We start from the raw sequence: 15,671 nt of genomic DNA on the forward strand, positions 1-15,671 counted from the left end.
GACAAGTGCAGAGCTTCAATCACTGTGTCACAAAAACTCAAACACACATACACACACAAACTAATCTGAAGCAGTTTTAATAAATAATTGTAATAATGAATTTTTTGAGATTAATATAATCGTTATGCCTGAAACAGTTTTAGAGCATAAGGAAATAAAATAAACATGTACAAGTAAAAAGTAAACAGATTATGATCCCATGCTAGGCAAAAAAACTGCAGTAGAGTCAAATCCTGTCACCTTATGTCTCTGGTCCATTAAAGAAAAAAGATACCAGTTCACCCTGTGCTTGCTCTCGTCAGTCAGTCGGTCGGTCAGTCAGGCAGGCAGCAAATCTTGAAACTAATGCACTCTTGTGAATAAGGTCAATTTCTCATGTCTGTATTTTCTCTCAACTCAACTCAATCCAATAAAAATACCAGCTTCTGAGTAACAGAACCAGCATCACTTACGGAAAGAAAAATATCAGAAAACTTATCAGTAATTAATTCCTCTATATAGCTTTTTTTTTGTTTGAATATAATAATGTAAATTGTTAAGTATATTAAACAGAGAATAAGGTCTACAACAAACATTTTGTAGAAGCAAGTAGGTTCATCTGTCACTGGCTGGAAAGAGCAAGACGAACAAGATCTCAGCATTAGTATCATTTGTAAAGCATTCTGAGTCGAGTATTTATGTCTGCTGTTAAACAATGTGTTCTACATAAATAACTTAAATTGACTGCATATTGTTTAGGTGCAAGAATGTGGCTAATATAAACAAGCAACAATCCTCCTCTCATTAGGAACAATGCAAAATTCACACTCACAGTCTCATCCGTCCCTTTTGAGATCATGTTAAACATCAGGAGGTTATAGAGATACACCCCTAAAACACATGGTTTGTCTTTATGAATATTGTTATACTACAAGGACTGCTACTTTGAATAAAAAGAAATTTGGTCACTTAACAGATAAACACCTTTACCTCAAATATTTACATTTCTGAATGTGCAACATCAGCATTGGTAAGTATGGACATACTGTCTAACTGTTAACCCTGGTGTATACTCAGTAAAGGAAAGCTGATGATCAGTTCTGCGATATAGCCATCCACACTAAGTGAAACGCTCATGAGTGAAAAGTATGTGAAACAACTGTCAGCCCTACAACACAACCATCAATGTCAAAAACTCAAGAGTAAAAGAAGCATCTGTTTAGTTCATAGATGATTGGTAATATGAAAAGACGTCATGTTTTAACAGCGATAGGGTCCTCTAGTAGCTGAAGCATTGCACAGTGTGCCTGCACCATTCTCCGATCTGGCACAGGCAGGATCTCGTAGCCACTAGCTCGAGTACATCCTCACGTGCATATATGCACACGACTAGGTAACCTGCAACTACAGAGTGCAGCCGGTCCTCTATGATTGTGAAAAGGAACAAAAAAGCAACCTCTAATTTTGAGTGTCGCTGCTCATGTGTAGTGTTCTGTCTTCATGTCCAGTAGCTTCATCACAGGGTGGAGTAAAACAAGATGTAGGCTGCTGAGGACTTGACGGAAGAGGTGGAAATTTCGGACACCTCGTGGTCATCAAACTTGTACCAACGCTGTTTGACGGCATTCTTACAGTAGGCTGTGTAATGACCGCCATCCAAACCGCCGTAGTGGTTCTGGTAGTGAAAAGGAAGAAGGTTAAGCTTGTCTTGTTACTACAGAAACTAAATGACTAGTGGAACTTTTTCCACATTATTCTGTTATTTACTAAAATGAACTGACTAGTAATCAAAGGGAAATTATACAAGATACAACTTAATGTTTTATTATTGCTGTTACTGTAAAGTTTGTGGTGTGTATCGACTGCATCCCTTTTGTACTTTTCCGGTTAGAATTACAGTCCTGGTTGACTCCTGTAACATATTATTATAATGTTTTACTGTTACGAGTTAACAAGTGAATTAATTTCACATCAACTTACAGAAACCCCATAAAGGCCGTATCGCTTCAGGGTCTGTTTGGGTCCAATGACGTACTGGGAAAGATCCAGACTGTCTAAAGGGAAGTCAACAGAAGTCTGCAGCTTCTGCTTCCATCTACCCTCATAGGAGAATCTGCAAAAATGACATCCATTAGATAAAGTGAAATTTACTTGGCAACAATGAAAAAAATATCAATACAGATTAAAATTCACCACAATTCTTGGAAAATGTCAAAGGTTCTAATTTTATTTCCCAAACAGTGAAAGTAAGTATTACAATTTTTTTTTTTTTTTAAACAAGCAACACGTTCTATTGACCGTTTTAGGTGCACCAGGAGAATGGGTGGGACCTTCCAGATTTCCAGCTTCTTGGTGGAATCTCTGTGAGCCTTGCAGTGTCTGCAGAACACCTTATTGTTGTCGGTCAACCTCTCTTCCTTGGAGAAGAGTCTCAGACAATCCTGCCATGAAGCAACAACCTTTATGTTACCCATTATTATAGCTTAATTTACATGGAATATTTTAAGCCTCCAAAGCCCCTTTCACACATGCCTCAGAATGCTGAAATTGGTGTATTTTTAATAGTATTTTTTTTTTTTTTCCTTTCGGCTTATCACATAAGTTCAGGGTCGCCACACCGGATCATTGTCAGCATGTTGATTTGGCACAGTTTTTACGCCGGATGCCCTTCCTGACGCAACCCTCCCCAATTTCTACTGGGCTTGGACCGGCACTGCACAGCTGGGGAGGAGAAAGGGCTGCTGGGGGTTCAGTGTCTTGCCCAGAGGGGTGCACGCGAGAATGAAAATGTCCAAGTAAGACACGACTTACATTATCTGTACTTTACCCTGCAAGCCCCCTAGAACAATGTCCATAGTGTGTGAGCTTGTGCTTGTAGCACGCTGTTCCTCCCAGACTGTCAGGAGGGTTTAAAGCAAGCAATGGGCGTGTTGATGACTGCTGTTGTAGAAGAGTTATAGAAACTTTTTTATTAGATACACGGCTCTGATGTGCTGTAAACAAAACACTGTTGCCTAAGTTTTCCTATATGTTGTGCCTCCTGTGTATGCTGTGCATGCTGATCCTCCACTGAAATAGACTTTCTCCCATGAGGAAGCTTCTCGCTCAGACGATCTCTCGCTGTGTGTTACATGTGTAAAACGCACCTCTGGACAATGTCCAAGGATGATTTCTCCTTACAGTGTACAGAGTTTATATGTGAAACAAGTTTAAGATACAGAGAGAAAAACTACCTGGAGCAGTACAGCCTTAAAAAATGAAAATAAATGTTCACTTTAAGGTGGACTCTTTTGTCCTTATATTACATTTTACAAAGAAAACTTAAGTGACTTGAGATGACTGTTTTGGTTTGCCAGATGTTCTCAACCCACTCGTGCACCCACAGACAAGCTTTCAGCTAATCTAGATGGCTATAAACGTTGCAAACTCTGGGCTCACATCTTGATGCACGTGTTTAATGTGTGACTGACCTGCAGTGAACACTTGCTGGTGGAGGCCAGAGGCAGCGACAGGTACATAAATGTCTCAAATGTTCGTGACTTGCAATGGCAGGTCAGACACTGTACAGTGGACTTGAACTGCCCCTGGAACAGTGCAACAATGATAGACTCATTCAGCAGCTTATGTTTGCTCCAGGCCAGGTCAGCTGCCATCTTATCATCCAGATGGTCATTCTCCTCCTCCTTGTACCGCTTCCTGTTGTCCGCCTGAGAGCAGAGATGGAAAACAATGGGATGGTACAATTGCAGGCTTAAAAAAACCTCCCTCAATGTTCCCACATAGCTTAACAATTGAGAGCAAATACAGAATATTTTAGTTAAAATATTGCAGTTAGAACTGAAAAAAAAAAGTCACAGACAACTGCAGACTTAATGTCTTTGTAATAAACTTGCATGTATGTATGTATTCAACTACTATGTAATTTCTATTAGCTTCATTAACATGCAGTTCAGCCATTTCACTCTCAAAATGATAGGCAGGAGGATATGAGGCAGGTTAACACTATTTAATTAATATCTCAGTAATGAGTCTAACTGAATTGTTAAATAGGCTAAAGAGACAAAGTGGACTGGGACTAGGCCAGCCTGATGGAAGACAGGTCTGGACATCACACAGAAGGGACACAATGAGATGGAGAGTGTGTCATGAGCAATGCATCAGCTGTTACATCTGGCACATCACCCTTTAAATCTGAACAGTCACAATAGATGCACTACTTCAAGTCATCCCGAAGCCTAGACAATGTCCCTGTATCCCCAAGCTGACGGTTTCTCTAAAAACCATATTCTCTCATGTTTTCTTGGTAGCTTTCTCCATCCCCAGTCAAATGCACATGAAGCTAGTAAAATTAATACATTCGATACAGGCAATGAGGTATGTCTTGGGTCTACATGCACAAAGGTTCTGACAGAGCATCAGAACAGACAGATGCAGACACACCACACTCACACTACTGCGGGAGAACCAAGAACACACAGCTATTTACTTACTCTCTAATTTGGCATCAAAATGAAACCAGGTGAAAAAAAAAAAAACAGAAAGAAGGAAAATGATAAAAGACTATTTTGTTATTGTTAACAGGCAAATGTGAAACATCATACAGGGATATTAGAAGGCAAGCCTTAAAAGCTGTGGCTAAATTACTCAATTTTATTGTAGATATTTATTTCAGGGCAAGAATATTTATAACAAAATATTAAACTAAATGTTTTTTGCTACTAGCAGATATTGAAACCTTTTTAAACTATTTAGGCATAACTTGTTATGTCTTAGAGTTTGATGAGACAAGTGTGCTACCTTGTTGAGGTCCTCATGGAGCCCGTCCATGAGAAACAACAGCAGCTCCTGTGAGTCTTGCTGATCATAGCCAGCAAACTGCTCGTTGATCTTGCCTATGGTGATCTTGAAGTCCCGTGGACTGATGCATTTGTACAAACCACCCCATAGTGCCTTCATGATTACGCCAAACTCCTCTGCCACCTCCCCTTTATGGCCAAGGATGTTCGACCTGACAGAAGAGTGAACAGAAACAGATGTTAATTTACACCTCACCTACCTAATTTTTTATAGAAAGTAATTCCATTTTACTGGGCTCTGACCTGTTAATATCCTGCAGGTAACAATTTTTGTTGAAGTAATCAACCATTGCAGGAGTGTTACATAGACACTGTAAAATGGAATTCATATAGCATGTGTTTCCCAGGTTACGGAGGCCTGTTAGAGATGGACCCAGACCTCCAAATGAAGGATTGAGGTTGCGGATTTTTGCAGCTGAAGGCCGCACAATCTCCACTTTTGGATAGACTTTAGCAATGACAGGTCTGTAGGACAGAGGAACAAAAAGAGAAAATACAAGATCAGTTTCGACTGAAATAAGACTAAAAGAAACTTAAGTTGTCATACATCCGAAGAAATGCAGTGCAGCTATATTGCAATAGAAGGATTTCAAACCAGAGCTGTGTCCACTTATTACAGCTGCTGACAAATACCAAAAGTGACTGTGTGATCAACGGATTAGGTGAAGTGCATCTCCAAATACATTTCAGCTAAATGTGACAGCAAGTTTTCATTGTTATTATTGTTTTACTAACACCCAAAAGGTTTTATACTGTTGTGAAGCACACTGTCAATACAAGTTTGAATACTGAGTAAACAAAAGTGAAATGCTAATTTACAAAAATACAGACTACAGCAAATTTGGCCTTATAATTTATACTTAACACCTAGAACATTAATACCACCTGGTTGTTTTAATATAAAATATGACTATTTTTCTAAAAATGTTATGAATTAATAAATGCTTATGTATGATAATGGGACAACCACCTGTCAGCGCATAGTAAACATGACTCCAACTTTACTAAAAGTGACATTTGATCTCTATTTTATTAATTGCTGCACAAGTTTTGCCATAATTACAATAATCAGTATTGTTTAAATACAGTTTTCTTAGTGCAGTACTGTTACTTTTGTACTTTAGGTAAAATGTAGATTATCTACATACTACTTTCACTTAAGTCAAACATCTGAAGAAGTATTTGTGGTGGGGAACAATAATGGCACTTTTACTTGGTTATTGAGTTTGTGTACTTCTGCCACCTCTGCATACAGTGTCTTATGCTTAACTGTGTAAGAGCCTGTGTAGATACAGACTGCGTAGAGTGGCCATGCTGACCTTTGTCCTTCCTGACATTATAAAGACCACTAGTATTTATGTTGTGGCTGACCCTTGTATCTTTAGACCATTAGACCACTAACTCTGTAAACCAATCCCAAACAGGAGAACAACCCTTACAGACAGCCTGAAATATCCATGTAAACCAGAAAAAAACCCACCCCAAAACAATCTTGTAATAATTTGTTTTTTTTTTAATTTTAGGGCAAACATTCTATGTGACTGATGGGACAGACAAATCGTACCCAGCACAACAGACACAATCGATCCATATCTGCCCGTATTTGTATAAAAAACAGAATCTCTTTGCCTTACTTTGTTTCTCTGTTGATGGTGGGTATTACAGCAGCAGTGGTCGGGGCAGTGGCTTTTTTCTGGGCCTCCTCTCCCAGGATCTGGGTGATATCAGGTGAGGAGTACGAGCGTTTCAATTTAGATTGTTCCCGTTCACGGTTGGCTTCTGGCTCAGCTGGTCGCGGTTGTTTCTGTTTTACTGTTGGAGGTGTGGAGGGTGGAGTCTGGGGAACAGTGACCTCAGGAGGGTATAGGTGGACTCGGTTGGTTGGGGAATGGTAGTATCGATAGGTCCCTGTCACAGTATCAAGGAACTAGCCAAAAATGGAGGGGTGAACATCAGAAGAAATAGAACATTAGGTGAATGTAACAATTAGGTTTAATTAATTAATTTCCTAAATAAGGTTGGTGCTTCTGTGTTTTTTCCCTTTTATAGTCAAATTTTACCTTTAAAAACTTAAAACTCAATGTAGGCTCAAACATCTATTACCTTCATCCAACCGTCTGGTAGACCTGGTACACTCCTACCCATCTCCTCACTCCTTGCTCTGGTCAGGGGCTCCCTCTGTGTAAAGACGTACACACAGGCTTCACTAAAACATTTTCAAGGAAATAAATTTGAGAGGGGTTCATAGTAAGACCAAAAATGTATATTAGTGAATCCCCATGCATAAAATATAATATAAGACTATGTGATTTCTTTATTAATCAATCTGTCTGTGAAATAATGGAAACTAAGAAAGGAAACTGCTGGTATCTTCTTTACAGATTAGGTAAAATCTACAACTCTAAATGACTATTTAAATTTAAATTGCACAAATAGTTTTATGCATCCATCTAACTATTTATGATTTGGGTCTGAATGCTTGTATATATAAACATGACAGTAATTATTCAGAACAATATGTGAGCTAACTCTGGCAGCCCCGCCTTGCTTGAATTTTCATGGTATTGCTGCATAACCTTTAACTCACAAGACAAGAAATCAGAAAGGGACAAAGAAAGACCTAGTAAATATGAGCTATTGTGTTAGTGTGCGCAGAGAGAATGCAAAGAGAAACTTGACTTTTTAACTTTTGTTTAATCTGTAGACCAGCTTTATGGGCCAATTTGCCTCAGGAGATAGAGAAGCCTGTTCATTAATTGCTGGGTCAACAGTTCAAACTGCGGCCCAAGACCCTATCTGCTCTCAATGAATATCAGAGCCAGCTTGCATCTTTTTCTCACAGTGTCATCAAGGTAAAAACTGAATATTATCAGGACAAGGCCAGAATCACCACTGAAACCAAGAAGCTGCTCTCCATATTTAAATCATTCCTCTACCTCTCTCCACTTCTCTTACTGCCAACACATTTGCAAACCGTCTTTACTAATAAGGTGGCAGCAATCAGCTCCCAGTTCTCTACACCAGATGGAGACATTTGACTAACTTCACCTGACAGCACATCACTCTCCTAATTTTTCAATGACAGAGGACAACATATCCACACTCCTCCTTTCAAACCATCCTACAGGCTGTTCTCTTGATCCCATCTCCACCACTCTCCTTCGAGCAGCTGTACTTACACTAATTCCAGCCATTACACAAATCATTAATACATCTCTCACAACAGGCACCAATTTCAGCAGGTTCAGATTACTCCACTGCATAAGAAGCCTACTCTTGACCCCTACCTTGTGGAGAATTACAGACCTGTCTTCTTTCTTCCATTTCTGGCCAAGACCTTTTAAAACTAACAGTCTACGATCAACTCTAAGATTTAATTTCTCTGCACAACCACCTTGATGTCAACCAGTCTGCCTTTAATAGTGAACACTCCACAAAAACAGAACTCCTGAAGGTCGTAACACCCCTGTAGGCCGCAAAAGCTGGGGCTCAGTCCTCTGTTCTAATCCTACTCGAGCTACGTGCACCCTTTGACACTGAACCACCCGATCCTCCTGTCTGCACTCTCTGACTTGGGCATCGCTGGTTCAGCTCTGGCCTGGGTCAGATCTTACCTATATGAATGAACCTTCAAGGTATCTTGTCTGAGCCATGTTTCTAACTCTCACAGTCTCTCCACCAGCCACAGGGCTTAGTTCTTGGTTTTTCTACTATTACATCCCTCTGTACTCTCATCCACTTACATGGCTTTTCCTATCATTGATGTTCTGACGAAACACAGCTCTTCCTGCTGCACGATCAGACGACTCCACTATCTCATCACGTACAGTATTTCTTCTCTGACATCTCTGCTTAGATAAGAGAGGAGACATTTTCAACTCAACCTCTTCAAGACAAAAGTTCTAGTCTTCATGCCAGACCTTCAATACAACACAATATAAACACTGGATCTTCAGTGATTGCCCTGCTATGTCTCCCAGAAATGTGGGGGTCATCATTGACAACCAATTGAACTTAACTGACCACATTACCTCTGTTTCTAGAGTAAGCATATTTGTCCTCTACAACATCAGAAAGATCAGACTCTACCATTCTAAAAATGCAACACAACTCCCCTTTCAGGCACTGATCCTATCTTGTCTTGATTACTACTGCAGATGATCCAAAATGCAGCAGTATATCTAATTGTTTTAACATTTTTTCGTTGACATAGAGGTTTTTGCTTGTTTTGTACCTCAATTGTTTGTCACTTTGTATAAAAGCGTCAGCCAAATGACTAAATGTAAATAAGACAAACTGGTAACCTGTCCAGAGTATAGCCCACTCAATGACAGCTGAGATGAGTTCCTGCGACCCTTAACAGGATAAGTGGTTAAAGAGAATGGATGGGTTGATCGAAGTTCCACTTTAGCCACAGACTTAAGACAGTAGTCTTGAAAGAAGAAGAGGTTAGCATTTAATCCAATGTTTGATTTGGGGTGTAATAACAGGTAGAAAAGAGGACTCACCTTAATTTCGCTAACAATATGGTTGGGAGCAGGTGAATCCAGAGACATACTCTTAGAGGGCGTATCAGAGTTATGCTCCTTTCCCTTCTTTTCTTTCTCGTCCCATGCCCTGTTCTCTTTGTCTTCCTGTTCTTCTGCCTTTTGCCTTTCCAGTCTCTTTTTCTCCTGTCTTTTCTCCTCCTCATCCTTCTTTCTCTTCTCACTTTCCTCCTTTTCTAGCCTTTCTTTCAATTCCTCCTCTTTCCGTTCCTTGTTCCGTCTCTCCTCCTCTAAACGGCGCTCATGTAAGCGTTTTTCTTGTTCTTGTCTGGCCTTCTCCATCACTGCCACCACCTCAGAGTGTATCTGACTTTGCTCTTCTTTAGAAAGAGAACTGTTGGATATTAAGGGTGGTTTGACAGAGCGGTCAGGGACTACTGGCCCATTCTGGGGGGAGTCTTTTGCTGTCCCATTCTGGCTAGGCTTAGGCTCATCTGACACCCGGACAGGGGGTTTCTTAGTGCGGTCAAACTGGGACAGGTGACAGGAAAAAGGAGGGTAAGACAAAACAGACACAAACACATCCTCTAAAGATTTAAAGGGATAGTTCAACATTTTTCAAGTCGTCATAGAAACTTAAATATAAAATAAACTTAAAATAAAATAAAAAAAATAAAAAATTTATATATATATATATATATATATATATATATCTGTCTGTTGTTTTTTTCTTAGCTTTGTAGAAACAATTGTTACTGTGTCAGTGTGCATGTTATGGTAACCAAGAGAGATTGGGCTATCGGTGTTGCATATGATTTTGTAATAATTTACTCTGCCTTTTTCATCTGTGTACAGTGATTCATACATGTGTGCTTTGTCATACAATATGAAATTTGTACTGCATTTCTTATCCACTCTTTAACTACAAGTAAAAAGCCAGCAGATCATATCTAGCGGTGTAAATTGCAGGTTTTGTCCTTATAATGATGTTTGCCAATACATTCTAGTATGCGAATGATGCAATTTACATAATTACAATTACATGAAACAGCAGGAATTTTGTGTAAATCTCCCATTAAGGATATAATTTTTATCAGTAACTGTGAAATCGCACTTACATTTTGATGGTGTTCAAGTCACAGTGTTCAACTTACAAGCGCAGGCTTTTTGTCACGGATATTCCAACCTTCACATTTTTCTCTCAAGACTGTCCCAATATTTACTCTGGTGTGCATTGCTCAAAACACGTCTGTGGAACATAACTTTTCAGTCCCCAGTTGCTGTCAATAAACAGCAATTCACACTTACAGTACAAAGGCTCCTGCTGTGTTTTATGACCACCCAAATTTTTTGCAAATCAGATAGATTTTCTCCATCTGACCATTGTAAATCTAGAATACTTTAACATCTATGACTTATTTCTGAAGGCAGAGTATACTTTATTTATGCAGTTTTCTTGGCTGCAAGTAAGCTGCTACAGTATGTCACTGGCACTTGTTCAGTTTCAAAAGAATGGGCGCTTCCATGGAAAGGAGTACGAACACTGGCTGGTATTAGTGTGTTTACGTTTTCCATCAATAACATTAGACCATGGTTATTTGATTGATGTATCACTCAAGATCAATGCTTTATTACACCTCAAATTTATCTCTAGTCCACAGCAACAAGTGAAGTTTTTGAGTCTCAGGTGAACCTTGGCCCCAATTTCTTACAGTGTAGTAGCATCAGTAGAAAATATTCAGGGACAAGACCACCTTGAGAAATCCTGAACACTCCTTATATAGTTACAATACCTGTGGGAAGGCCTTGGCGGTTGCAGATGATTGGTTGGATGCACCCGCTGAAGGGACGTTCTTATTAAGGTCTAGTCCAGAAGCTGCAAATCCTATGACAGGGAGATCAACAGCATCTGGCAACCTATCTGTAATCATGGAGGTTTTAGATATGGTTGGTTCTGCTGGTGCAACTCCGTTCACCAGCACAGGAGGTGTGGGTTCCCAAAGCTCTGGTGTGACCTCAGGCTCAGGTGGAGGCGGGGTCGGAGGCTTTGGTTCCTCTAGGGATGGGTAGCTGAAGTTCACTGTTAAGCACAAAGGAAATACAGTTATAACATCTCAATACAGTGGTACTGTCGTGACCTCCTACTTTACAACAATACTTTCAACTAATCGTTACTGTTAACTGTTTATCTGCCCTACTCATCGGCTTGTAATTGAACAGTGTCAAATCAGGAATGTTAGTTGGCTTGCTTGCATGAACTGCCCGTTTCAGGTCCTTCCCTAGTATTTCTAGTTCAGGACTTTGATTTAGCCATTCCAAAACACTGCATTTCATCTGCTTTCACTATTCCTTAGTGGATTGTTTGTATGTTTAAGGTCTTGTTACATGATCTACTTTCTGTTAAGCATTTAATCTAGGACCATTTTAGGCAAACTGTGTTTGCCAGATAGTGTGCGATTATTTTATTTTGCCAAAACCAATATACCTATTTAAAGTGCATGCTGTGAACGTGCAATGGTGATACTCACACTGAGGAAGGGTGCTGATGGTATTCTGTCTCGGTGGGCGAACTTTAGCATTACTTGTATACATGGGGTAAAACAACAGCCAGTTCTCATAGCCACCCTCCAGCACTAATGGCTCACTACGCAGGATGGTGATACTGTCCCACTGTGGAATGTGAAACACATTATGATACCTAGGAGGCAAATGTTGCTGTTTTTTGCAAAACAAAGAAAGTCAGAAGCATACACACACACACACACACACACACACACACAGTTACCTTGTACAGGGCATCTTTCAGGCTCTTTAAAGTGGTGCCCAGTGTAAGATCAGTAACAGAACTGAACCAGTCCAGCAGGACAATGTAGTCCACAAATCCCCGTCGCCTCCAGTGCTCTTTGGACATCTCTGGCAGCTTTGTCTCAATCTGATTCACAGTGATTCTGTCATGACAGTCAAGTTCCTAGGGTCAGTTTTAGGAGCTGATACTTTTTTAAAATTTTGTTGTTTTGTAGTTGACACATAACAAACAAAAAATAGTTTACAAGAGGAAGATAGATAAAATGTTCATTCATAGCATCTTCAAAACCCCCTCATTATATATTTCTCTATTCTCCAAATGCCATTCTCACCCTGGGCTAATGGCTTCCTCTGGCACACTGATGCAGGTCTGGGCTGGGACCTGAATGTGAGACTCCTCAAAGTCCTTGTAACTACGGGCATCCATGACAATTATTGCTATTGCCTTGTCCTTCATCATGTGGAAAAGTGTCTCAGCAGTAATCCCACCAGCTGGCACTGCAGCTATCAAAAAAAAAAAAACAGATCATTAAATCAACACCAAAAAACTATTAAAATATATTCTAAGTTTAGGACTAAAAATAATGGCAACATTGCGTTGTTTATATAATGATTATCACCAGCATCATCATTTTTCTGCGTTACTAGGTTTACCTTTTGATGTTGCATTCTTCAGTTCATTCTGTTCTCCTTTAGCCTGATAGGCACAAAAGGACTGACAGTGAAACGATCATCTTGTTAAGGAAACATTATTAATATTTAATCAATTAAATTCATCTTGTTTAAATTTTAAAGGCTTTAATCAGATTAATTTTGTGCTTAAAGAATGAAAAACAATGTTGTAAACATTTTACATTGCTAAATCTGAAACTGCTGCCAAAACATCCACTGTCAAAACTTCTTTGCTACAGGTCAGCTCTTTTGTGCAAGTGACCCAATTTAGGATTGGTTTTACATGACCTTGACTCTATTACTTGACTGTCAAGTGGGCTTGGTGTATTACTACCTCAATATAAAAAGTCATGATAATCACCGTAGTTAGCTTAACTTTAAAAATGACAGTACAATCGTTAGCTACAAATTTACCTTTATGATATCCTTGTTTGTTGATGATGCTTTTGGAGAAGCTCGACCACCATCTTTACCTTTCTCTGTTATTTCCTCCTTCCTTTTCTGCTCCTCTTGTCTCTCCTTCTCCTCAAGCTTTTTTCGAACCTCAACTTCCTCATACCTGTTCAGAAATACACACATTATGAGTAAAACACAAAAAATGTTTTTAAACACTCATGTTCTGATGTCCTGTCTTGCATCTGTAATTAATGAAGAGCAGAAAGAACTTTCAGACAACCAGAAAGTCTAACCTGAGTTTAAGGCTTTCAGACAGCTTCTCAGCTTCTTCAATGGCTTTCTTAAAGCTGTTTGGTCCAAGCATGGTCATGTAATAATCCTTTGTACATTGAAATAGAAATTAAAAAATAGCAATGAATAACCTACATTTGTGATGGATTTTAAATGGTCAACAAGCCTTTAAATAAGACACAGTACACCTTTAACTTATTATTAAAACTGACTGAAAAAGAAAACATTTGACCACTGTTAACTGTACCGGTTGCTGTTTGAACTCTGGTCTTTTCTTTATGATGTCATGTACTGTTAAATACTTCATGTACAGTACATAAGCTTTCTCCTCATCTCTGTCCAGACGACACTCTTCTGCCATCTTGAAGATTTTGCAAGCACTCTGAACATAGCTGCAACACAGCAAATAAAATAAAATATACTCACAACCATGTAATTGCAATTTCTTCAGTTCAACTTTTGGACCAAGAGAAAATTCACACGCTATGAGTGTGTTTTCCATGGCTTTTGGTTAATTATGCAGCAATCATTCCAGGGCAACAGAATTGGAAGCATAGTAATACTTATATATTTTCAAATAAATATCCAAATAAAAATGACTCAAAAATAATCACGGTGTAGTTCAAAATGGTGGTCATTCATTATGTATGTCCCACTCTGTTCCTGCTATTGAAGTAGCGCAGAATAGTTAACTAATTTAGCTCTTTAGCCAGCTAAACAGCGATATAGTTGAGTTATCTTTCTATTTTAGGTTGTTATATTATACATACACGTGGAATTAAGTATAAACACACAGCAAGTACCTTTTTAAGTATGTGGGTTGGTGTAATTACCAGCAATATAATTACTGTAAACTAAATAGCTTTACGATGTGAAGTGTATAATAAAACAAAACATTCGAGGGGCACTTAGTTTTTGTTCACAATTGTGATCATTGTAAAATGACAATTTAAAAAATATATCTAGGGATGGATCAGTAATCAAAAGAGTCCCTAACTGCTGCCTTAGTAGATTCCAGTGAAGTTGAAAGTTTGTGTTACCTTCTCGTGCTTGTCTTTTCTGGCTTAACTTCAGCTTTTTTATTGAGGTCACCCAGAGATGTGGATAGATAAAGCTCTTTGACCCCGGTGGACACTGCAGGCATGTTTGCGGGTGTGTTCAGTGACAGCTCACAGGCAGGCAACCAGTCACTGCTGTACACAAGCTCCAGACATCTCTGGAAAATGCCTGTAACATTAAAATAAAGAACAAAGCTTCTAAAACGTTCAATTATCCCTGTTCCAAGTCAAATCTATTTTTGAATAACGTTAATTTTAGACATAATTTCAGTTAACCATTATTTAGCTTCACATATTAGTTTAGCATTACCGTGTAAACAAAGGAAATTAGTTTCACTTCAGGTTATAACGCTAGCGGTCGTTCATCATTTTAAACCAATAATAGTTACGTTTTGCTAAAAACATATTTATAGTAAGCAGCTCTGACTGTGCAAAAACAAACAATCGCCCGCTTGTGGTTGTAATTAGTTGGCACAGGACATGTCAACATTGACGACAACATCAAGAAATAGTTTTCTGGCTAACATTAGCCGCAAGGTTCTGCCTCGAATGGCTGTCTGCTGGCCAGCTAACGGACATTTAGGTTGACATTCCTGGAGATAGGGTATAAACCAAGCACCGGGTTTACGTAAACTCAAATATCGTCATTTAACGATAACTTAGCCGTGTTTCCTTTCCAGTTAGCAGCTAGCTACTTTAGTTAGCAAGCTAAGCTCTGAGCTCGCGCAGTTAACTAAACGTCAGGTTAGCATTTAACACACAGGTAGCCACAGCTTTGATCACATTCAGCAGGTCAAAGACATATTCTAGTAACAATGTCGAAAAGTAGTGGCAACTTGTTTGATTTCACAACAATAAGTTAAAAACTACCTATTTCTATTCCGTGGCTTGTACTTTGGCTACTTTTTTGACAGCTGATTCCTTGTTCCTCTTTTTCTTCTTCGATCCTCTGTTTTTGTGTAGCTGGTATCGTTATTATTACTCTTACTGCCACCTTCTGGAGTTTCATATTACTCCAGTAATTTTCCCGAGCACATTTCGAGGTGTCTCTGGGCAAGATACTGAACCCCAACAGCCCATCCCCATCTCCTTCCCTATTCCCCTCCCGAGCTGCGCAGCGCCGGTCC

At 39.2% G+C, this 15,671-nt stretch overlaps 1 protein-coding gene across 2 annotated transcripts; it reads right to left on the reverse strand.

Annotated features, from left to right (window-relative positions):
• Positions 1-61: 61 nt before the first annotated feature.
• On the reverse strand, positions 62-15,615 carry usp8 (ubiquitin specific peptidase 8). Of its 2 annotated transcripts, none has more exons than XM_067495964.1 (19): positions 15,415-15,615; positions 14,527-14,713; positions 13,734-13,878; positions 13,489-13,574; positions 13,214-13,358; positions 12,782-12,842; positions 12,460-12,631; positions 12,108-12,270; positions 11,851-11,992; positions 11,116-11,402; positions 9,344-9,853; positions 6,939-7,013; positions 6,470-6,762; positions 5,079-5,300; positions 4,777-4,987; positions 3,450-3,686; positions 2,278-2,420; positions 1,960-2,092; positions 62-1,654 (listed from the first exon to the last, which is right to left on the reverse strand). In XM_067495964.1, the coding sequence occupies exons 1-19, from the start codon at positions 15,551-15,553 to the stop codon at positions 1,496-1,498; spliced, it is 3,510 nt and encodes a 1,169-aa protein (XP_067352065.1). In that variant the 5' UTR covers positions 15,554-15,615; the 3' UTR covers positions 62-1,495. The 2 variants fall into 2 exon arrangements, with proteins under 2 accessions (XP_067352065.1, XP_067352066.1); XM_067495965.1 differs by having other exon boundaries at positions 12,782-12,824; positions 15,415-15,614.
• Positions 15,616-15,671: the final 56 nt, after the last annotated feature.

The sequence above is a fragment of the Channa argus genome, chromosome 2 (genome assembly GCF_033026475.1).
Source record: "Channa argus isolate prfri chromosome 2, Channa argus male v1.0, whole genome shotgun sequence".
NCBI classification, from domain to species: domain Eukaryota; kingdom Metazoa; phylum Chordata; class Actinopteri; order Anabantiformes; family Channidae; genus Channa; species Channa argus.

Excerpts from the sequence above, each read along its gene's own strand:
- usp8 (XM_067495964.1), bottom strand. The coding sequence starts at position 15,553 with ATGAAACTCCAGAAGGTGGCAGTAAGAGTAATAATAACGATACCAGCT. Across the intron at positions 13,879-14,526 it reads GAAAAGACAAGCACGAGAAG|CTATGTTCAGAGTGCTTGCA; the intron begins GTAACACAAACT and ends GCTGTGTTGCAG. Across the intron at positions 12,843-13,213 it reads CAAACAAGGATATCATAAAG|TCCTTTTGTGCCTATCAGGC; the intron begins GTAAATTTGTAG and ends TTTCACTGTCAG.